Source organism: Hesperophylax consimilis, chromosome 23, assembly GCF_061612785.1.
Source record: "Hesperophylax consimilis isolate HC1 chromosome 23, BYU_Hcon_1.0, whole genome shotgun sequence".
Lineage (NCBI taxonomy): Eukaryota > Metazoa > Arthropoda > Insecta > Trichoptera > Limnephilidae > Hesperophylax > Hesperophylax consimilis.
This window is the reverse complement of record NC_142858.1, coordinates 24221776-24247626: the sequence shown is the minus strand read 5'-3', so window position 1 is coordinate 24247626 and position 25851 is coordinate 24221776. Positions and strand designations below refer to the sequence as shown.

Here is a 25851-nt window from a genome sequence, read left to right as displayed (position 1 = left end):
CAATTGGTTTTCAGGGGTCGCACACCAGGACAACACTGTATTTTCCACTCTGGTTGGCTGTAGTTTTGTTTTCAACTATCCATATTTGATGTTTATATTATTCATTTATTTTATTCCAGAATGTTATATGACGGCAGCTCTGGAACCAGTGCATTAAACATACCCAAAATCGAACAGCAAAACAGTTCTACAGAAGATGACCGAACTACAAAATCGTCATTCAATAATGTAGAATTTGATTCAACTCAACCAAATAACGAAAATTGTGATAATTTAGAACCAGAGGACAGCGATAAAATAAAATGTGATATTTCGGAGGCCCGTAATTGTGTTTGTACAGAACATGGGAACAATGACTGTGATGTGTGTTGTGCGGATGCGAGTATTGCGGACAACGAGAGCTTGTTTATTTCGAATGAAGTTAACGGTCAATTTCTTTTGAAAAAGTGTAGTGACTCTCCTTGTAATAGATATGTATCAAACGATTTAGAATCCACTACCGATCCCAGCCATTTAAGTGACTCTGTGAATGATATAAGTTTTGTGTCGCCTCCGGCTATTTGGTGTATGGACATAATGGACGATATTATTGTAATTGGTTGTTCCAACGGGCGGCTCGAGTTTTGGGAAGCGTCGTCTGGAAAATTAAAAGTGAGTTATTTTGGTTTGTAGTCATTTTACTGTTAATATCAATTTTTATTTTTTAAGTATACCACTATGCATAGAGAGAGTTTTTTGATTTTTTTCCAGGTCAGATTATCTCCTTTCAAATCACAGTTTTAATATAGAACAAAATAACTGAATATTTTTAAAATACATATATTTTCTGATTTGTAAAAAGTTGAAATTTCCATAAAATCTAGTCAGTTTACAATACATAAAAATAAAAAATTTGTTCTGGAAAATGATCAGATGAGATGCTGATACATTCATAAATCAACTTAAGTTGGAGTGTTTCAACCTCAGTCACATTATGATCGGTCTCAATGTAATTGACGGATGATCAAAAATTGATCAAACGTTGAGATGAACTGAGAATTCAACAGGACTGTTCAAATGTCAAATTCAATGTGGCGCTGATCGTCGATTTGATTGTCAATCAACTGTTACAGGTTGAACCACCCCAACCTTGAAGATCTCTTTTTTCATTTAGAATGACATTATCACACTTAGATAAAAAAATCGGTAAATATTTACCTACGACTACCCTTTTTAACATGCATGCATTTAAAAATAAACAATCATTTGATTCATCCTTAAGACAATAAGCAACAACTTTTTTCATTTACGATTTTGAAAAATATTGATATTTAATATTATTTACGTAAATAATAATTTACGAGAAAATTTTCCAATTCGCGCACCATATTGACACACCGAGTTCTCGCATAGTTCGCGTTTGTTTTTACGTAGTGTAGGGCACTGCCAACATAACAATTAAAAAACACAATCATAATTTTTTATATCATAGACAATGAGAAACATTTTTTTTAAATGATGTGTTAATTTATTTATACATAAAAAATATTGTAAATAAAAAACCCGTTATTTATTAAAAATAACGTATAAAGGGAAGGTTTTTTTATATGTAAATAGCCTAACCTATAATAACCTAACCTATCCTAACCAATAATAACCCAACCTAACATATACTAACCTAACGTATCCTATAATAATCCAACCTAACCTAACCTATCCTAATCTAACATATAATAATTCAACCTAACCTATCCTATAATAATCCAACCTAACCTGTCCTATAATAACCCAACCTAACCTAACCTAACCTATCCTAATCTAACATATAATAATCCAACCTATCCTAATCTATCCTATAATAATCCAACCTAACCTAACCAACCCTAATCTTACATATAATAATCCAACCTAACCTATCCTATAATAATCCAACCTAACCTAACCTATCCTAATCTAACCTATAATAATCCAACCTAACCTAACCTAACCTATCCTAATCTAACATATAATAATCCAACCTATTCTAATCTAACCTATAATAATCCAACCTAACTTAACCTAACCTATCCTAATCTAACCTATAATAATCCAACCTAACCTAATCTAACCTGTAATAACCCAACCTTACCTAAAATGTAAACGTTTTATTTTTAAAAAATCGTAGTAAACCTTTAAATATTATGAAACTAAATTCATATGATGTTTCGTATCAAAGTTGATCGCCTAACAATTAATGGGTGCGTGTCTAGCGATCTCGAAAAATTGTCTATTATGCCGATTATGCCTTTCATGTTTTCTACACTGCCACTACACAAACAAACGCGAACTATGCGAGAACTCGGTGTGTCGAAATGGTGTGTCGTACGGAAAATTTTCTCGTAAATTATTATTTACGTAAATAATATTAAATATCAATATTTTTTCAAAATCGTAAATCGCAAAAAATCTTATTGTATCCTCGAGGTGTTTAACTTATTCCGTTATAATTACTGTCCTTAGATATATTTTTTTAACCTTTTCAGTGCATATTCGATGATGGCTACAGCGGTGGGGTGAGTCACGTCACGGTTCAAGAGGAACTAGTACTAGTAGCAGCGCGCCTTAGTGGACACCTCGACCTTCTGCAACTCAATCATCCATCAAACATAGCACAAAAAAAATGTAAACATATTTGCAAGATTTTTATTGTTTTTTTTACATTTTACCGGCTTACTGCCACCGTGTCTTATCGAGTACGTTTGGGGTTAATTCGTCCTCAAAAGTTTGTGGCTGCGAACATGTTAAATAATATTTTGGGTAAATTCTAAACTTACAAGGTTATAATTTACATTCTGTTAGAGTTATCCTATTGAAACGTTTTGAGATTTGTTGGATCTTATAGGTCTTTTTTATATTTTTCAGCACATGTCCGGACAGGCTCTGCTGGATCTTTATCCATGAACAATGTGCATAACAGATTTGCGCACAAATCTCCTTCAAGATTACGCAATGTGTTTAACCAAGAGCCATCAGCGTTTTCATTTGACAGTGAAGGTAAGAATTTTAAGAGTATTAATATTTCATAACCGTTTAGGCAAAACTCACCAAACCACAACACATCACATTTTAGATATGTACTAAGAAAGCTCAAATATGTTACTTATTTTATTTTATTTTTATTTTGTCATACACAGTACAATTTACTACAAGCGATAAGGTACTAAATATTAATTTAAACATACATAATAATTAATATTCCTATTATATATTTTCCAGTACAATGTGTTAGTAATTATGTCTGAGATGAAAATACGATTTTAAAGTTTATGTAATGGAAATTTCAAAGATTTATCTACCTAGTCTTAGCCAATTCCTAGAAGCACTCCACTCGTGCTGTTTTCTTCCAGTTCCTTAAGCCTAAGACAGCCTTATTGCCATCCACACCACCCCGTTACCTCTTTTAAATGGGAGCTACATATCCTGGGCATGACCAATTACTACTCCTTAGAGACACTTAGAGGTATTGCTCAGATTAAATATTTCTATCTTTTACTAAACGGTTGCATATCTAACAATCAGATTCTGACTCAAATAAATTTGTTTGTACCAGAGTCTCACTCTCGAGGACGTCACCATAACCTCCTTTACTGTAGAGCGAGCCGCACCAATTTGTTCGTGGAAAGAACCACGAAGTTCCTAAATTTAGTTAATCAAAATATTGAGAAGTTTTTCATGTCCTACAAGGTTATTGGAATTGCAAATACATTGTTTAAACGGTACAATTATAACGACCTAGACCCCATTCTGTAATGTAAAAAGTTATTCAAATTGAATTAAATAAATATCCAACCCAACGGAGGCAACCTAGTATTAAGAAAGTCATACTGTTACATTTTTAATTATTAAGTTAAACCAACATGAAATAAATTTATCGAAGGAAGCAAACACTTTGTGGCTTGACATTATTACACAAATTAAAGAATAACTTTGTTTTAAACCACTTTATTACATTTATAGACGTCGACCGGTTTCGGTTGAACTCAACCTTCATCAGGACAGTACAAATATAAACTAAAATATAATACAGAGGAAGATTATTAGGTAAACAATAAAGAAAGAGAAAGTATATAAATGTGAGGGAGAGAGCATCAGGGCAGCGGAGTAGGTAGTGGGGTCGGGGAGGGGTGGGAATTACCCAGGGAGAAAGGAAACATCTTTAAAATAGGGCTTTTAGTGAGTTCTATCTGTTTGTTTAAAATTGGGTAATTATTTTTATTTTTACTTGCTTTTGAGATTTCCAATGATTCTAGATTATTGAGACGTATTCCTATTTTATTTTTATGTAGTATTTGAACTCCTGTCGTTCTATTAAATGTATGATTAGTGTTAATTAGGTGTTCGGCGAATTCTGAAAAACCGGTATTTTTTAAACACCTGACATGTTCTTTTACTCGAATATTTACATTACGCGCGGTTTTACCAATATATATTGCCGGGCAATCGTTGCAATTAAGTTTGTAGATCCCAGAGTGGCTAAACGTATCTTCTTTATCTTTACAATTATTTAAAAATTTGGCTAAGTTATTATTAGTATAGAAGGCCGGCCTAATTTCTGATGGAAGTTTAGATGTGCAAAGGGAAGAGAATTTACTTATGAACAAAATTCTACGCCATTGGGTAGTTAAATTATTATTATTAATAGTTGGTAGAGCATTATATAGAAATTTATTTGTTGCGATTCGGCGAAGTTTTTTTGAAAGGATTTTATCAATAAGATCAGAGTGATAACCGTTGTTATTAGCTATTTGTTTTATTGTAAGGAGTTCGTTAGATAATGGGATGGTGACTAGCCGGTGGATCATGCTGTGAAAGGAGGAATGTTTATGTGAGATAGGGTGGTTGGAGGTGTTATGGATTACGGTGTCCGTAAATGTAGGTTTTCTAAAAATGTTGAAGTTAATTCTATTTTTAACGATAGACAAAGAAAGATCTAGAAAGTTTAAGCTGGAATTTATGCCCATCTCTAATGTGAACTGGATTTGTGAGTGGAAGGAATTAAGGAGTGTCAGGAAAGTGTTTAACTGGCGCTCTGTGCCCGTCCAAATACAAAAAATGTCATCCACATAACGTTTCCACAAGAGAATATTTTTTAATAATGGGGATTTACATGCAAATATTTTATTTTCTATATTATCCATAAAGATATCAGCTAGTACAGGGCTAGTAGGAGCGCCCATTGGTAGACCAGATCGTTGTTGGAAAACAACATCATTGAATTTAAAGTAATTTTGGTTTAAACACAGGTTAAAAAGGCGAGTAAGATCGTTAGAGAAGTCATTAGGTAAATTGGAACTATTTAGTAAGTTAGCTATTAAAGATTTACATTCTATTATAGGTATATTAGGGAACAAATTGACAACATCAAAAGAAATAAGTTTAGAATTAGCTGGGAGTACTAGATCCTTCAAATCGTTCACTAGTTCCATAGAGTTCTTAATTGTGTATTTGGGGAAAAACACATTGGCATTATTGAATACATTGGTTACAAATGAGGCTAATTTAAAAGTAGGGGAATTACAGCAGGAAACAACGGGTCTAATGGGGCTATTGTGTTTATGAATTTTTAGGAATCCATATAGTCTAGGTATTTTAGGATTTTTAGTCTGAAATTTAACTTGATCATATGATGAATCCACGAATATTGGGTTTTTACAGTCTTTTAAAGCATTTTTCACATTTTGTTGGAATTTATTAGTGGGGTCAGAAGGCAATATTTCAAAAGCATCATTATTTAAAAAATCTTCAATTTTGCAGTTATATTCTGCTCTGGGCATAATTATTACAGTATTGCCTTTATCTGCCCTTGTTATCACTAGGTTATCATTCTTTAACTTATTTCGAACAGCTCTTGCGTGGAGGGTTTCCGAATTAAAAGAAGGGAGATTTGTGGGTATCAATTCCTTTAGCCTTTCTGCACTTTTGTATAGGAATGTACTTGGAGCCTTATGTAGCGCGGTTTCGACATCTACTGCAACATTTTCAATGGCGTCATTATAGTCACGTTTGGTATAGTGAAGGTTGTATTTCAATCCCTTTGCCAAGAGAGACATCTCCTGTGGGTGAAACTGTGTGGACGAAAGATTTTTTACGCGGTCGTAAAATTTTTTTGGTGGTAGTAATACAGTTGTTTTATTTATAGATTTTTTTTGGTCACAAAGAGTTTTTAATTTCTTTTCTAGGTTTATACGTTTTTCAAAACCTTTACTAGACACATAATTTCTCACTTTATCGTCAAATAAGTCCCATTCCACTGGGTGTAAATCATGTACTAGTTCACTATGTAGGATTTTTATTTTTAGTTTAATATTATTACGGTGTTTGTAGGCACTTTTTAAATCTTCTTTCAACCATGCCATTTTGGCTTGGTATATGGAAGACGAATCGATGGAAGTTTTATTAGAACCATTTTTAAAATTTGAATTTAAGTAATTAGGAAAAACTTTTAACTTGATGCACTGTTGGTAAAAATTGATATTAATAGATAATACTCTGTACTTAATAGAATATATTTTATACAATAGAGCTGTTCGAAATAAGTTAAAGAATGATAACCTAGTGATAACAAGGGCAGATAAAGGCAATACTGTAATAATTATGCCCAGAGCAGAATATAACTGCAAAATTGAAGATTTTTTAAATAATGATGCTTTTGAAATATTGCCTTCTGACCCCACTAATAAATTCCAACAAAATGTGAAAAATGCTTTAAAAGACTGTAAAAACCCAATATTCGTGGATTCATCATATGATCAAGTTAAATTTCAGACTAAAAATCCTAAAATACCTAGACTATATGGATTCCTAAAAATTCATAAACACAATAGCCCCATTAGACCCGTTGTTTCCTGCTGTAATTCCCCTACTTTTAAATTAGCCTCATTTGTAACCAATGTATTCAATAATGCCAATGTGTTTTTCCCCAAATACACAATTAAGAACTCTATGGAACTAGTGAACGATTTGAAGGATCTAGTACTCCCAGCTAATTCTAAACTTATTTCTTTTGATGTTGTCAATTTGTTCCCTAATATACCTATAATAGAATGTAAATCTTTAATAGCTAACTTACTAAATAGTTCCAATTTACCTAATGACTTCTCTAACGATCTTACTCGCCTTTTTAACCTGTGTTTAAACCAAAATTACTTTAAATTCAATGATGTTGTTTTCCAACAACGATCTGGTCTACCAATGGGCGCTCCTACTAGCCCTGTACTAGCTGATATCTTTATGGATAATATAGAAAATAAAATATTTGCATGTAAATCCCCATTATTAAAAAATATTCTCTTGTGGAAACGTTATGTGGATGACATTTTTTGTATTTGGACGGGCACAGAGCGCCAGTTAAACACTTTCCTGACACTCCTTAATTCCTTCCACTCACAAATCCAGTTCACATTAGAGATGGGCATAAATTCCAGCTTAAACTTTCTAGATCTTTCTTTGTCTATCATTAAAAATAGAATTAACTTCAACATTTTTAGAAAACCTACATTTACGGACACCGTAATCCATAACACCTCCAACCACCCTATCTCACATAAACATTCCTCCTTTCACAGCATGATCCACCGGCTAGTCACCATCCCATTATCTAACGAACTCCTTACAATAAAACAAATAGCTAATAACAACGGTTATCACTCTGATCTTATTGATAAAATCCTTTCAAAAAAACTTCGCCGAATCGCAACAAATAAATTTCTATATAATGCTCTACCAACTATTAATAATAATAATTTAACTACCCAATGGCGTAGAATTTTGTTCATAAGTAAATTCTCTTCCCTTTGCACATCTAAACTTCCATCAGAAATTAGGCCGGCCTTCTATACTAATAATAACTTAGCCAAATTTTTAAATAATTGTAAAGATAAAGAAGATACGTTTAGCCACTCTGGGATCTACAAACTTAATTGCAACGATTGCCCGGCAATATATATTGGTAAAACCGCGCGTAATGTAAATATTCGAGTAAAAGAACATGTCAGGTGTTTAAAAAATACCGGTTTTTCAGAATTCGCCGAACACCTAATTAACACTAATCATACATTTAATAGAACGACAGGAGTTCAAATACTACATAAAAATAAAATAGGAATACGTCTCAATAATCTAGAATCATTGGAAATCTCAAAAGCAAGTAAAAATAAAAATAATTACCCAATTTTAAACAAACAGATAGAACTCACTAAAAGCCCTATTTTAAAGATGTTTCCTTTCTCCCTGGGTAATTCCCACCCCTCCCCGACCCCACTACCTACTCCGCTGCCCTGATGCTCTCTCCCTCACATTTATATACTTTCTCTTTCTTTATTGTTTACCTAATAATCTTCCTCTGTATTATATTTTAGTTTATATTTGTACTGTCCTGATGAAGGTTGAGTTCAACCGAAACCGGTCGACGTCTATAAATGTAATAAAGTGGTTTAAAACAAAGTTATTCTTTAATTTGTGTGAAATAAATTTGTTTTCTAGGATCTACTGAAGGTTTGTGTTGCGTTCGTCTAAATATGATAAGGGCTCATCAGCAGCCGATATCAGTTCTAGAATGTGATGGTCGGAGAATTTTAACTGGCAGCCAAGATCATACAATTAAGGTTAGTTATTAGTCTCTTGTCCCTTGAATTAATTTATCAACCTATATGTACTGGTAAATCATTTTAAAGAGCATTTGAATATATTTGTGCAATTCGATAGTGATTCAAAATAGTTTGGAACACTTGCCCGCAGTCCCCTCTTGACCCGCAGTAGTCCTACGATATAGTACCCCACTATGCAAGAATCTGAAATGATTATGCTGTACAAAACACAATATCACTCTAAAAAAAAATCCTTGACTATGTCTTCTCTTCAACCAGGGTATACTTGGGATAGTTAATGAAATATTTATATTATTCATTTGGTAGATTCCCTTATGTCATTAAACAGATTGCAAAATTTAGAACACAAGTGTCAGGTGGGAATGCTATTTTTTACTGGTATTTCAATTGAAGATGCTCCGAGGAATTAGCATCATTGATCCCTTCAATACTGGTACATAGTCTGGAAACATGCCAAATGCGCGTCCAACAGTTGGTTGACCTTTTGTTCGACTTGTTCTAGAGAATAACAGCTCGGCGGTTTAAAGATTTTCTGGCTTTCCAGCTTCGAGACCAATGTTCACTCCTTTCTCTCCTCAAAAATACCTGCCACACAGTATTTCCAAAAATAAATATAAGTCCTGAGGAAATTATTTTCCTCGGTACAAAAACCAAATGAAAAATCCGCTAACCATGTGTAGTGACCAAATTTGAATAACTAGGTACTTCCCAGCGTTCCTCTCCCCATCTTCTTCTTTTCCCCGATTCCTTCATAAAATATGTTTTCATGAATGTAAAGTTAATATTGATATTTGTTCTATTTCAGGTGTTCGCCATGAGCAATCCTTACCTTTCTCAGCTCTATGCATTACATGGGCATTATGGTCCTATAACATGTATCTTTATTGACCGCATTTCCCCATCAGTTTGTGGAAGTGGATCTCAAGACGGAAAACTCTGTGTATGGGATCTTTTGACCGGTTCGTATTATTAAAAATATGTACATCTTTTAACCCCTATAGTGCGGCTGGCAACATTTGCAGTCCAGTGAAATTATGACTGCCTTGAGGTACAATACAGTGTGCAGTGTATAGAGCTAAGTTTTAAATGTATCGGATGTATTTCGTTACTGTCATTGAAAATTCCAAACTAAAGAAGTTGATATAGAAGTGTGTCTATTATTTCTATTCAAGTCTTCAATATTATATTTGGATTGAAGAAATTTACTAAATTTCATCCCTCTCATAGGGATTAAAGCATCTTTCAAACATCCTTAAGTGGAAACTCTGGTTTCTTACTTTAGTTTTATACCTACTTTGTACATACATACAGTGAAACTCTGATTTCTCAATTTAGTTTTGTACCTGCTTCCTACAGACGTACATTGAAACTTTGGTTTCTTACTTCAGTTTTATACCTACTTTGTACAGACGTAGAGTGAAATGTTGGTTTCACTTCAGTTTTATATCTACTTTGTACAGACGTAGAGTGAAATGTTGGTTTCACTTCAGTTTTATATCTACTTTGTATAGAATAATATAATAATACAATAGTACTATAATGAAGTAATAGAAAATTTCTTTCACTCCTATTATATCCACTGGAGCAATTTTTGGCATATTATGGCAAATTTCCAAAACCATTTTGAACGATCGCTTGTTATAATGTGCCTTTATAGAACCTAAACCTAAAAATATGGGATAAACAGTGAAATCTAGGTAGATTCATTGGCTTTAAACCGCAGTAAGCAGTTCATATCTTTCCATATTGATATTTTGAGGAACGTTATTAATTAAATAATATAGTGAATGTATATATGTATATAACCAATCTCTCGAGTGGATATAGTAAGAATAGAATATACCATAGTAAAAATAAAATAAAATGAAATTAATTCCCTAGGAAAACAATATATATTTTTTTTTTTTTTTTTTTTTTAATTATTTAACATTATAAATGATAACAATATGCAGACTTATAAATAATTTGTTCATTATTATTCTATTTCTCCATAAGTTAAGCTCCAGGAGCTCGTGTTTATGGGAGGAGTCTTTACATTTAGTTCTAATGATTTTTTAAACAATAATCAAAAACTTTTGAAATAAATATAATAAATATAATATTTTTTAATAAATAATCTGTTAATTAAATTAAGAGAATTGGCTGTGCTGTCTTTTTCATACAAAACTTTAATTCGGATTTGAATCCAAAATACTAGACCGTACTAAATAATTATATTTCGAACCAAAGATATAGCAGATATCTAGTATGGATATGTGCTACTTTATTTATTTGTGTTTTAAATTATAAAATATACATTATTTTATGGGCAACTTTGAGAATTTAATAGTAATTATTAAAAAAATAATCTTGCCAGCCAAAAATATATACCCATCACTTTTCCTATATTTAAAAAATATTTGATGCATTTGCAAATAATATAGTAACCTTGACCCATCCGACTGCCATTCAAGCATCCTACCAACTGTCATCAACTACCTCAAATTCCAAAACTTGTAGCAGTAAAAGAGATAATATCCATAATGTGATTGTTTACAGGAGCGTGCGTGTACAGCTTGCAAGCTCATGACGGACCCATCTGCAACCTTAGCTACACAGCCTCCTACGTTATGTCCATTGGGGGAGATGAAAAGCTGTGCATTTGGGACAGATTCAGGGGACATCTTCTCAATTCCGTTCACATTGTGAGCTCAATTACTTTACTAAATATCTATATATGTATTTAAAAAAGAGTATCACAGTGTTGGTTGGTTTTTAAACAAATCTACATGTTTTGTTCTGAGATTGTTGGAAACATGAGGAATGACTGTGTGGAATTTCGAAAAACCACCCCCTTTTCCACACACTTGATTTTGAAAATAAGAGGAAAATTAATGTCTGATTACGAAAAATTCTGCGTAAAGCCTAGTCTAGTTCTTTATAAAGTCTGTTGATTCTGTAGATATAAGATGTAAATTATAACTTATAAAAATGTATATGTAACTAAACTTTAAGCACCTGTTGACAAGCCAATTCAATTGGCTAAGCAGGACTTGTTTATTGATATGTATTAACTATTTATTCAATTAAAAAAAAAAAAAAAAATGTTTGTTAATGAGTTCTTCATTCGCCACTATTATTCTCACATAACTCACTGAACAGGAGTGTGTTCTATACTGATTTTAAAGAAAACTAATGTCGGAGATCTTTCAACTCCTAGACCTATTGAAATTAATTTTCTGTTGAAGAAATAATTTCGATATTTAAAAAGGTTTGATTATTTTCATCCTAAGTAAGGGCAATTGAGTACACTTCGCGACACACCAATACACTTCTATCAATTGATCTGTTCATTGGTTTCTTTCCATATCCATATATTTAGTAGTCACGCGTTTCATTTGGGGTTTGAATAGTTTTGATCACTTTTGATAATTTGAATATTAATAATATAAATATTTTGTTCATAGGGTCAAGGAGCCGGTGGTTGTGGTTTGCTGAGCCTCACGCACTCGCTGGTGGTGACCGGGGGGCGCGGAGGCCTCACGGTGTGGGACGCCAGCACAGGAATGGCGGTGCGCAAGGTTCATTTAGGTAAATAAATCATACCTCTGTAATGCTAAGGAAGTGTTCATCTTCGTAAAGCCAACATCCACGGTTTTAGGGAAATGGTGATGGAAAGAAGGACTGGACTGGTAACCGGGCAACTCAGGAAAGTAGCAATTCAACACACGTTTGAATAGTTATTTAGAGTGTAAGTTAAATAGGTTACATTAGGTTTGGTTTATAGGTCAATTTTTTTAATCACTCTTAATGACTTTAAAAAGTGTGTTAATTGCAACTGTCCTGAGTTGACATGGAACCCACAACTAGACATGGCATTTAGATATTTTAATAAAATTTATTGATGATGATTTAAGTATAGTAATTAATACGGACTGAAAGTTTTGTCCATTCCAAAGTAAGCACAACTATTTTTTACACATCTTTCGTACATATTCTAAAAATCTTGTTTTCGTTTAATTCGAATATGTCATTGTTGGATTGACTTGTTTTTGAATTCTCTATCTACTGAGCGATTGATTTCATACATATATTCGTTGACTATATTATATAATTAATACCATTCCTCTAAATATTAATATGGAAACATATGAAACTGCTTATGATGGTTTAAAGCCAATGAATCCACCTAGATTTCTCCGTTTATATTCTATAAATTTGTCACATCATGGCAAGCGATTACTTAAGATGTTTTTGCAAACTTGCCATAATATGCCCAAATCACTCGAGCTTCTGAAAAAAATTATTAATTCAATAGGTTCAATATTATTAGCCTATGGCATTGCGTTATCTTCAAACATACATTTAGTTACAGGCTGAGGGCTAGAGCTAGTAACGGAAAATACTTGTTTATTTATGACAGCCGGAATGTAGACAGTTGTAAATTGTGGTGATGCCCAGCAAAAATGCTTTTTGAATAATCAGTAAATTCTATGTAAATTAATCTATACAATGACATTTAAAAATACAAACCACCACAAAAAAATCTGATCAATTGTAGAGAAGTCACGTTACTGTCATTATTGGGATACGTTCATCAACATAAATAACTAAATTTATTTTCTTTCTATTTCAGGTCATAATGATGGGTGCATCTTTGTCAGACAAATTTTACCTCTGAAGGATTCAATAGTGTGCGACTACGCGAACCAGCTACGGATAATTCGTTTTCCACATGTTACAAAAGTTGACACACACGAGGCGAACAAGCGTGAATAACTTCTTCATTTTCATTTAGCACTTAATCTAACAGTAGTAATAGCTCCAATAAAAAATGGTGAATTTTATGAATTCCAATTATTTTCATATTATGCGTGCTTACCGTTCAGAAAATAAATTATTATAAGCACATGAAGACTGATAACTAGAGTCACTGAGAAATATTATTTATTGTTTAATGACTGTTCATTCCTATCAAAACATCGTAATCTATTCTATTCTATTCGATCTGAGATCTATTTTGTATTAAATACAAACACAAAAATAAACTATACCATTTTTATTGCCGTAATAATCGATGAATCCTTACAAACTACATACTGGACTTGTGAAATCCTCAGCCATTTAGTTCTACAAACTATCTTTTTTTCAATAAAAATAAAATTCTTTATACAATATTTATTTTAATGAAAAACTGTTAATATGTAGAAATCTAACAATCTTTGAAATTATATATATGTACCTACATATGTTTTGGCTGTCATTAGCAATGTTTTATAAGATTTATTCACAAACTACTGCCGTGGTAAGTAAAAATAGGTGTCGTCCTTGAGACCCTCAAGGTATTTGCACTTTGCAATAAAATCCAAATAAATGAAATATGTATTTCTAAATTAATCTGAAAACCAAAAACTGCCTTATAAAGGTGATAAGATGCTTTCAAATTTTATTATCTATAAATAAAAATGTTCATTACTTCAAAATCTTAAATCTCCGAAAATTCTTCACAGATTGCTTTGAAATTTTGACACAATTTTGCATTCAAATGCGGTTGAGTTTTTATATACCATACAAAAAATGATTACTTATTATACACGGTGTCCGGAAACTCGTAGTACAAGCGGGAAACTGGAGAATCTACACCACATGGGGAACCCAAAAAAACATAAAGTTTTTTGATTTGAGCATTTTCAAAAAAAAAAAAAAAAAAACCAAAAAAAAATATTTTTCGGCTATTTTAGGGTTAAAGTTTTTTCTGGTGTTTAGGGTTGAATAACAGATGTTTTAACCCTGCAGAGCAGAAATATTTTATGATTACACCGGGTTAAATGAAGGGTGATTTCAAAATAATGCTTCAAATCCGAGTTTCTTCATTTGTTTTACTTTCAAATAGTTTTAATTAGTTGGGTACTTTGATCTTCAGTAATAATTCATAAGAATTTGATTAAAAAAAAAAAAATTAAAAAAAAAAAAAATCAACTTCAAACTCGATTTACTCGATAACGAAAGCTCAAATAAAAAAAATATATACTACAAAATCGACTCCAAATGTGATGTAGATTCACCAGTTTCCCGCTTGTACTACGAGTTTCCGGACACCCTGTATAGATGTCACCTGTGACAGGTAAAAGCATTTTTTTTTAAAAAAACAGCTCCATCTGTTAGACATTAAAGCAACACATGCTTCTATATCTGCCCAGACAGACTGAGGCACAGCAACTCGTAGCGGGATACAGCTAGTTATAAATAAAAATATAATTTGGAGAATGAACATAAAAAAAAAAAATAATGGCGTTTATGTTTTTTGTAACTAAAATTAAAGATAGTGAAATAATATACAATTGCATATAAAGCATAGTGTTTTCTCTTTCTAACACCGTTTAGATCATACTTCTCACAATGACAGTAAGGGAGATACAACAATATCTATGAGATCTGAGTTGTTCCTAAAAGCCAACAAATTAGCCTGAAGGTTTAACGTTTGTTTAGATATTTCACGAAAGTAGACCAAATTCTTACTGCAATATTTTTAGATTCAACTTGTTTTTAAAATAATATTTTAGGCACATATTAAAATTTGTAGATACAAATTACATAATTATGTATAACAATACATTTATATTTGAAGATGTTGAACAGACAATAAAAGGTAAAAACAGCAACAAAATTTGTACTTACACTGGTACCAGTGGCTGTCGGCGACTTTTTGTAGAAGGGATACTGGACAGTAAGTAGGTATATATCACACAAATCGAAATAAAAAGTTCTCTAACCCCATTATTGTTACCAACCTAAATTACTTAAGTCTCCAAAAATATTTGCCTTCATCCTATCAAAAAAATGTTCCTGATTGATGAAATTATCCTTAATTTAACCTATTGTTAAAATCAGATATTTGTAAAATTGCCTGTCGACACAGGATATCTCGACGTACTTTCCCACAAACTCTGGGGTTCCTCAAGGGTCTAATCTTGGTCCTTTACTTTTTCCCTTTTTATTAATGACATTCATCATGCTATAAAGTTTGCGAAATTTTTGTTATTTGCAGATGACTTGAAGCTATTTTTAAGAATCCGGACCTTAGAAAACTGCGCACAGCTCCAGAGAGACATAAATGCTATCGTGGTATGGAGTGAAATTAACAAATTAGGTTTTAATTTTAAGAAATGCGCCATAATGTGCTATACTAGAGCAAACACTGTGATTTACTTCAACTATAGGATGTCCCAATGTTCTCTTAAACATATTTCTGAAACGAAAGATTTGGGAATAACCTTTGACCCACACTTAACATTTCACGTTCATATTGAAACGATATGCAGCAGGGCTTTGAGAATGCTTGGATTTGTGCTATGTAACTCCAGGCATTTCTGCAGCTCTGCCGTGGTTCGCTTGCTATATTTTAGCCTAGTACGTAGTATTTTGGAAAGTGGCTCAATAATATGGGGACCAGGGGATGCAACATACACTTCTATGGTAGAGAAAGTACAAAAGAAGTTTCTACGTTATCTTTATCTTAGAGACTTCGGGTACTATCCCTATTTATACCCATCAGCCTTCCTTTCCGGAATGCTAGGTATCGATAGTCTTGTCAAAAGGCGGAAAGCTGCGTTGCTGATGATGGCCTATAACTTGTTGAACGGTCACATCAACAATCCAGAAATTTTGAATAAAATTTTATTTTACGTCCCTGATAACTTCGCAAGAGCGCGTAGACACAAACCATTCATTCTTCCGAGATGTAGGACTAACTTACCATTAGCAATGCCTCTCGGAAGAATGATAGGCTTTCTAAACTCACTAGCCTCTGACATCGACATTTTCCACCTGAGCATTATTAAATTTAAATCGCTAATTAGGCAATTATGATTGTATAATGTATCTTTGTTATTGGAATTTTTTATTCTGTAAATATACATTTAAAATATAAATAAATAAATAGTAAGACAGGCACAGTAAAACTTGTAAACTTTACTTATATAGTGTTCCTAATGAACTAATCTATTAAGTATCCAACAAAAATAGTACATATATCAAATTTGCTCTATAAATCCTTTACGTTCCACAACATCAATTACAGATACTAAAAAAAATACAGTGTGTGGCTAGCCTACGGACTACGGAAGTGAAACTTTTATTATTCTTCTCTCTCTCTTTTCATTTTATTCTCCCTTTTTTTTCTGTCTATTGACATATTTTCCAAGAAGCATATGATAAAAAAAAAATTAAAAGTTATAAAAATATGGGATTCGAACCCGGGTCCTGCATAACGAGTGTCGAACGCTCTGCCTCTAGACCGCGGTTATTACGTATTCGACCAAAATATCATATCGTCCAAATATCTAAAAGTCGCAGCACGAGAGCATTTTATCACTTTTAAAAAACTTACATATTATTAAAAAAATCAAAAAAAGAAGAAAAAAAATTAGTTAAAGCGGGGATCGAACCTCGGTTCTTCACGACGACAATCCGACACTCTGCCTCTAGACCGCGAAGCTGAGTTTGGAGAGTGACCTAAAGTAAGTATATAATATTGGCTAGGCTCCTATAGCGAAATGATCACGGTTTTTCATGACGGTCATGAGTTGGTTTTACTCCGGTCCTCGAAATTGCATAACGCGCGTAAAGAAGTTTCACTTCAAAAAATAAATTTAATTTATTGAATATCAATTGTATAAATATACCATACACCCACAATTCATGCCACAGAATAACAATTAACTGTGGCATTTGATCATAAAATAACAACAGAAATTATAAAATTAATACTAGAAGGAGATACAAGTACATATAAAATATTATCAACAAGTATCAGTAGACTTACATTATATTAGTAATGATTTAGAAGATATGATAGTAAAGCCTTCTTGTACCTAGCTTCTGTGCATTTAACCTTTCCTTATCTGTGGTGTGTATTTACTACACGTTGCTGCTAATAACTTTAATAACTCTATAAATATAATAAATTCTGGGTTCAGATTTTAGGTATTCTTCCGTTATACATTTATGCACTGAATTAAAAAATAAAATTTGACATAGTTTTCAAATTCAATTAAAAATCAGAGGTTTTTGTTAAAAATCGGAAACAAATACACCAACCATATAATCAACCGTGTGACACTGCTACGCAAAGAGTGTGAGAGGAAATGACACGCTATTGATGTCCCGCTTTAGTCCACTATGCGGGAATATGAGAAATCCACATGTCCGCAGTTGTATTTTGATTTAGACCATCGATACCTACAACTGCATAGCTGTGTGTGTGCCAGCCGCCAGCCAGTCGGTCACGGACCGTCGTTAGATGTGGACCCCTCGCATGTTTTTTTAGCATCTGCCGATGGTTTTTTCATGTTTTTAGCAATTAAATTACAATTATTATCACTTTTGATATAAAATATAATAAAATTAAGCGATTAGCTATGAATATTCATATTTTTCCGATATTAAATCTCTTATTTTGTGATGAGTATTGACTACACAGCACCGGAACGCGTGGATTATTTTAGCACAGTAAGGGAAAGGTTAAATAGATCCACTACATCTGCGTACCTATTACTAATTAATTAAATAACTAATGATGGATAATAATTGTTTCAATAATGTTCAACTACAGTTATTCAAGCCAAACTGTTGAAATGCATCACCCAAACACAAACTAAAAACAATCCACTCTATTCATAATAAGGTATGCAATTCCATGCATAAAGTAGATGCTCATAAGCATTAAAGTAGTGTTGGATGCTCCATCCAAATACATATTTGACCTTGAAAGGCCTAGGCCGATTTCTTTGCAGCCTTTTAGATACTGGGTACAAGACAGTATCCAAACTGTTGCTGGTATGTGCTTATGCGTAAGGTATAGATATTTATACGACTCGTTTCGTGGCCATATGTCTTGCACAATGTCTGTGTTAAACAGAGTGAGTATGTAATACTGCACAGTCCTGCTGAGTCCCAACTGCTTCAAACCGTCTGAGCCACTGAGACTGGCATCCCTATTTAGGGTATTTTGTGAGGCTGAAGGTAGTGGGGAGGGGAAGAGGAAGGTGGGGAGTACCTGACTATTCAGATCTGATTACCCTAAAGCTATTTCAAGCAAAGTTTCAATTCTAAATAATGGGCTTACACACCAGGGCGATACTGAGAGTATCTTCCATTCTGGAACATTCCACAAGTGCTTATTTATTTATTTGTACACGCCCAATTAGGGCTTTTACATATGATACAATTAAAAATACATTTGATATAATCAGAGAGTAAAAGAGATATAACAATAAAATATGTACCAAATATAGAAATATTAACTTAAAGAAACAAACAGAGTAAACTATAGGATGCACATTCCTATAAATTTGGATACATTGAAAATGTATAAACATTACAAAGCTATCAAGATAGACATACAGATTTAATAACAATGTTTTTATAGGCTGATAGACATTCAGTACCGTTGGTGTTCATGTGATATTTATTCCCTGCATTGTGCAGTCGGTTCATTACTGAATTTATTGCTGTTGCTAGTATGAAGGTATTTCGATTTGCCGTTGTATATTTGAGTATGTTTTTAATTTTTTAAAGGTTTTTAAAATACAGATAATGAAGGATTTGAAAAATTTTCTACAAAAGAAATAGAAGGGTATGTTGCCCATAGGTACCCTTACATTAATATTTTTTAATGATAAACTAATGTTTATAAGACAATGTTTTTGTGCATAGCATAAAGGATAACAAATAATTATAAGCAATAATTAATAATTAGACCGACATAGCTCAGTGGTTTCAGAGCACCTGACAGGTAGACTAATTATTTGTTATCCTTTATGCTATGCATAAAAAAACTTGTCTTATAAATATTAGTTTATCAAAAAAGTAATAATATTTGACAAGTCAAAAATATTTCGCCAATAAATTAAGGTATAATATGTCTCGACGCCATAGATGGCGAGAACTGAGAAAGTACTAGCGTGAGAAATTTAGCACTAAAATAAAGTTGGTTGTTTGCAGGTGGAAAAAATATAATAAGCAGTAATTGTTGATTGAGGTTCTAGTACATATTGAATCATTTGGCAGGTTGGAAATAAGCCGACATAGCTCAGTGGTTTCAGAGCACCTGACAGGACATCAGAAGGCATGGGTTCAATTTCCGTTGGCGGCATTTATTTTTACTCTGGAGATATTTTCAATTTGTATTGATATTTCAGGCGACTAATTATTGCTTATAATTATTTCTTGCATAATTAGCTGATAGATTCATTATTCCGGACGTGTTTGGATGATGTAGAACTTGTGGCATCTACTTCATCATGGAACAAATCCACAAAGACATATGTGGATGTTTGGGCACTACAAGCCATCTACAAGCTGAACTTGTTTTGGTAAATTCTTGTTTGCTATAGGTACCTTGAAGTAGCCAAAAAAACTGCAAATTAAAAGGCTTTGGACTTTTTAAATTTCGTTTGGAGGTTGGTGAAGCGCTTACCTGGATGAAAAAGAAAGTCACCAGAGAATCTGAATGAATAAGAATGAAAGAGAATACCCAAATCAAACAATACAAGCCATTGAAACAGATAGATATGACCATAAATATACCACTCTCGATATGACGGTTATGACTATTTGGCAATATTTGATCACTAGCAGGTAAAAACCCGCTACTATGGGTTTTTCACTGCTAGAGATTTTTTGAAAACGTGGTGAAATATGATAAGTGACGCAAAGTTTTTAACTAAAACTTTAAAAAAAAACAATTACTTTGAATTATAATGCATTTTAATCACTGCTTATTTTATTTTTAAATATCGCACACCTAGATAAAGGGTAGCACAACTCGAAATAATTCAAAATTGAGTTATTGCGATTTTCGGAATCTGCGTCGAAAACTACACAAACTACAAAGACACCTGTTTTAAAATCTCCATCAATAATAATGTGATGGCGATGTAAGTTAGTCTTTCTGAGTTGCTCCACGTACACCCACCACCAACAACAGTAACACATCACCAATTACGACATACCAGCAGTAGGGGAAGGTGCTGTCAATACGCACAAAGACTGGATTATTTCGACTTAGTTTTGTATTCGTGATTAACTGCAGTCATAAAGCGTGAATTATTTTAGTTGATTTGGTATTCGTGATTGAACCTGTCTTGTTTCTCGGGCGTTCTACATATCAACTCCACATACTCCGGTTTTGTTTACAAAAGTAAGTAATTTTAATTTTACTAATTCATAATAGTTGATTAATTTGAGTTGATAAAATTATTAAACAATGATTTAGTCACGAATACTAAAATAACACGAAATTAATTAATAAACAAGTGATACGTGTATTTGATGATAAGTAATTGAGCAAATAAATATCCTAGTAAAATAACATACAACATTATATAAAAATATTTTTAATCGGTCATAAAAATCGAGTAAAATGTTTTTTGCTGTTCCTGAAAAAAGAGGTATTTTGAGTTGTACTACTCTTCATCTAGGTGTGCGATATCATAAATAAGCCATTTATCGAAGATTTACGTTTTGTAGAAAGGTATATAGAGAGTGGTTTATTTATGGGTATATACCTCGCTGGATAGTAATGGCTTTGTTACACTTTCACTACTTCTAAAAAGTTCTAAAAGTGACGTTTGCCGCCAACTGTCACCGGTGTCGTTTTGGTTTGTTTATTTGTCAATAATTTGAAGCTGACGAAATTATTTAAAATGAGGTAAGCAAATGCTATATGATGTAAGTAATATCATATGAATATCATTTAGATGCTTTTCATCCCAGACTGAAACGGAATTAACAACGCATTATATCTGTGTACAATTGAACGATTGTATTTTTAGGTTACGTTTTCGAAAATCATAATATTTTAAACTTAAACCAAGTAAAAGGCGAGACAGTTATTTTATTATTATATTAATTGGTAAGTCGAAAATGTATCTATAATTATGAATACATATAGAAACAGAAAATTGTATCGAAATATAATATAATTGTGTTTTAGGTATTACAAATATTTAAAAAAAAAATTACAGGATGGAGAAAGACACAATCTAGCACCTGCCACCTCTAAAAATATTTTGACGACCTACCGATTTTTGTCACCAATCTACCGAAATTTTCAACTCTGCCATTTACGACGTTTTGATTTCCCGCCCGTTTTTTTTTGTCATATTGTTCAAATCTTTCACTATCAATGTTATTGAAAAAAAGCGATATAACTTACTTACCGAAAATTGTTTTTTTTTTCAGTGTTATAAAGACAAGCGGTTCTTATCCGCGGATGTAAGTGTTTTTAAATGTAATTATGATGATTTTTGTTATATTTTTGATGTATTTGAGGTTAGTTCCCACAAAATAGATTTTCTTAACTACTGTTATTTTCATGACAGAGATCTTTAGTTTGTCTCATTTTGGGTGCTTTTTCCCAATCCGTCCAGTATTTTCCCACTTTCTAATTTGGAATTAAAGTGTTTCAAGTTCCTATGTTCTGTACCATGTCTCTGCGTCTAAATCCTTGTACCAAGATCAGGACTATATTATGGATGGTAGCCATTTACATTGGTAGGTATAGTCCTTCATTTTGGAAGTTGACGCTTCGCAGTATGTATGTATATAATAATTATATTTGAATTTCTCTGGTCGGAATTCATACAGAATTTAAATCCCAGTTTGGCAAGTTTGGTAGTAACATTACATTAAATCCTTATAAACTTATAGCAAAGGCAACAAAGAGAACGGCTGTGTATAGCCATTGCATTATTTTAGGTTTGAGACCACATTCTGCCGCAGTTTCTCTTAGTTCTTTTCTGCCTGCAGTTTCCATCTGGTTTTTCCAGCTCAGTTTGGCATCTATGCCAAACTGCTGGAACCATCTCTCTGTGGACACCCTTGTGTCACCAATACTCTGATGTTCACCTCATCCCTTGTCACCATAAGTATCCGGCTTGAGAGCATGTTCTTCAGCCACCTTCTGGTGATTTTGTCAAATCCATGTCTTTCTGCCGCTTCATCCTTTCCCGAGCTTTTAAATGAGTCAAACTCGTTGATCGCCCATTTAACTCTGGAGGGAGTAACTATTTTAGCCGCAGTGTCCCAATCCTTACATTCCCGTGAAACTCGGACCGGTGTCACTTGCTTCTAACTTTTTGTAACCGGGAAAGCGTTTCCCCAGCAGTTCCTCCAACTCCTCCTCCCAATTATTGGTGAAGGCTACTCCTGCTTTCTGGAATGGGCCTTTAGCTGCCCCTTGGTCTTGAGCAAGAATTTTCTGAATTCTTGCTGCCTGAGGGATGGTTTCCACCTCCCTACAGTACTTCTCCCAGGAGCCTGTTTTGGCTTTCCGGATTGCTTCCTTGTATTCGTTCTGATATTTATTGGACAATTTGTATATTGCCACTTTTGTGAGATATCACCTCAGGGGCGCTTTACAGTTGATGCAGGTATTACAAAAAAATTAAATATTACAAAAATATAGTGAAGTTAAGTAAAATGAAGTACAGGAACAGGTGACACGAAGATAGAAGATGGAGACTCTGCAGCAAGAATCCTAGGTGGTTAAGAAACTGGACCAGCTGCTGCAGCGAAAGGGTCCACCGCGTCCGCCAACAGTGCCAGCACGAGGCTCGTCATCCGTCCAGGTATGTGTCTGCTGCTAATAAAGTGCTCACACAATATCCTCTCAGAGATACCAGAGCTTGGCAGCACCGCTGTGATGTTTGACGAAGATAGAAGATGGAGACTCTGCAGCAAGAATCCTAGGTGGTGAAGAAACTGGACCAGTTGCTGCAGCGAGAGAGTCCACCGCGTCCACCAACAGTGCCAGCACGAGGTTCGTGCTTATGAGCATCCCAGTTTCCAGACTTTTTGGCCCTGTTGAAGGCTTGTCTTACTAGTTTCCATAGATAATGCAGTCCACTGCTCCACCACGGTGTTTCGTCCTTGGTACTTGTCTTCCGAGGGCAGCTATTTTCGTATGCCTTTATCATTGAGTCCCTCAGTATGTCTAATGCGTCCTCAATCTCTTCAGGGCAACCGTGTTTGCCTGGGAATCTTGCCATTCCTATGTTTAGCTCCTCTGTGTACTGAATGTAGTCAGTTGCTTTTGGGTTGCTATATGTGTCGGTTCCCATTCTGTTTGCCTCTCCATCTAGTTTAAATTCTATGTGTCGATGGTCCGACAGGCATTGTTCATCCGACATTCTCCATCCTGAGATTCAAGGTGTAGCAGTCTTGCTTGTTGAGTACCTACCGTAGCGGCAGACAGCATTCTCAAGTTGCCGTCTTGATTTGCGAACTAGTCTGAAGAGCGCTGTGCAGCGTTGGGAAATTGTTCCGTCAGTTGTGGCTGGATTCTCGTGTGACAAGGGACGGTGTTGAAGACTTGCCGACCTTGGTGGACTTAGAATATATGTAAGATGCCCTCTAAATTGAGATTGATATTTTATACTTTAGTTTCTTAGGGATTACTCTGATAATATATAAATTTGTTCAGATTTATCTAATTCTGAGCTGGCGCCCATTTAATTCTTTATAGCATCATTTATCCATTCGTAAATTCAACTGTCATGACTTGCATTTTATCAACTATCGAGAATATCTAACTCGACACGCATTGAGATTTAAACCTTTTATAATGATTCTTCATAGTTTTATTATTGCTGTTCAGACGCAAAAAATTGTCATTACAAAGATATTTAAATTTAAAGAGTTTTACCGAAATTCACTGTAAAATTTTGGTACCTCGAAGTGGCGAAGTGTAAGAGCTTGCATTGTGCATTATTTAATTCACACTTAACCAACTCATAATAATCCAAAACTAATATTTGAATACGCCAAGTGTCAAACAATTTAGTATTTTTATTGTTAACTTTGTGGGTATCTACCTATACCGAAGCCGCAGTGAGTAGTGTATTGGCCAGTATAGTACCTACTAACATATTGGTTCCGAGTGCGCTGAGATATCTAGGCTGTCCCATTAGCCACATCTGCAAGTAAATAATTACAACTTTTTCTTTCCAAAAACCATTCTTAATATGGATGCTCAGGCATATATTTGTCTCGCAAAGGACGCAGTGAACTTACTGACCAACATGATTATGGATCCCAATAATAAATTCACGAAAGAACATATCGCTAAAATTATTCCCAGAACCAATGACATATTAGGAACAATTGGCCAAATGGCTGTTAAAATGGCGAATCTTGAGGGTGAATTAACAGCTCTTAAAACTGCAACCCCTAATGTGTGCACCCCCTCAGTTTCACAAACTCAGAGTGTCTGTGATATCCTCGCCGAAATCAAAGAACAAAGTTACAGAGATAAAAATTTGATTATTCATAATATTCCGGAGAATACATCGTTATCTCAGACAGAATCAATAAATAGCGACATAGTGTCAGTGAAAAAAATAATTTCAGATTTAGATATGTCAACATTAAATCTTGACTTGAAAATCTATAGATTGGGTCAAAGGCGTGCCGATAAACCAAGAGGAATTAAAATCGAGTTTCCGGAAGCTAAATGGCCGAAAATACTATTAAGCAAGAAACACGCATTAAAAAATAATATACGTATTTACCAAGATCAGTCATTTATGCAGCGGAAACAATTGAGTGACCTAAGAAAAGAATTGGAAAATAGAAAATCTTCTGGTGAAACGGATATCACGATAAAATACATAAATAATAATCCGTCGATAGTCAAATCGAACCCAAAAAACTAAATTCTAAAATAAAAATATTTTATCAAAACGTACGTGGACTAAGAACAAAATTACAGGACCTGAAATCAACCTTACCTACTCTGGATTACGATTCTTACGCTTTCACTGAGACATGGCTGAACAAAAACATTGATACTACGGAATTGGGTTTCTTTGAACACACAGTGTACAGACAAGATAGAAGCAATAGCAATAAAACTAGAGGAGGTGGTGTGTTAATATCCGTAAATAAGAAATTCAACTCAAGAAAACTCAAATGCATCTACACTCATCTGGAACAACTATTCATCATGGTGTCTACCAATAAGGAAAAAATTATTGTTGGCTGCTTATATATACCCCCTTCTTCTGATGCTCAATTATACAAAGACCACTACCTCGAAGCTGAAACAATACGAAGAAAATTTCCAGATGCCACTTTAATATTAACAGGAGACTACAATCTACCTAATGTAACGTGGGACACAGAAAACAATAAAACTTCATGCACGGACAACATCAATCATGGTTCCCATGATATAATCGAGATG

General features: G+C 33.6%; 2 protein-coding genes across 3 annotated transcripts in view; both read left to right on the top strand.

The window, feature by feature from the left end:
• SCAP (SREBP cleavage activating protein) overlaps nucleotides 1-16044 on the top strand; it is a 39457-nt gene extending 23413 nt beyond the window's left edge. The window contains exons 15-22 of the mRNA XM_089646093.1: nucleotides 120-651; nucleotides 2502-2640; nucleotides 2881-3012; nucleotides 8500-8621; nucleotides 9430-9583; nucleotides 11163-11308; nucleotides 12071-12194; nucleotides 13240-16044. Coding sequence (XP_089502219.1) covers nucleotides 120-651; nucleotides 2502-2640; nucleotides 2881-3012; nucleotides 8500-8621; nucleotides 9430-9583; nucleotides 11163-11308; nucleotides 12071-12194; nucleotides 13240-13382 — 1492 coding nt within the window. The 3' untranslated portion in view covers nucleotides 13383-16044. The remainder of the gene's footprint in view (nucleotides 1-119; nucleotides 652-2501; nucleotides 2641-2880; nucleotides 3013-8499; nucleotides 8622-9429; nucleotides 9584-11162; nucleotides 11309-12070; nucleotides 12195-13239) is intronic.
• A 5196-nt stretch (nucleotides 16045-21240) lies between these two features.
• Nucleotides 21241-25851, top strand: part of LOC149412482 (uncharacterized) — a 29380-nt gene continuing 24769 nt past the window's right edge. For both annotated transcript variants that reach the window (XM_089645855.1, XM_089645856.1), the window contains exon 1: nucleotides 21241-21315. In XM_089645855.1, coding sequence (XP_089501981.1) covers nucleotides 21311-21315 — 5 coding nt within the window. In that variant the 5' untranslated portion in view covers nucleotides 21241-21310. The remainder of the gene's footprint in view (nucleotides 21316-25851) is intronic.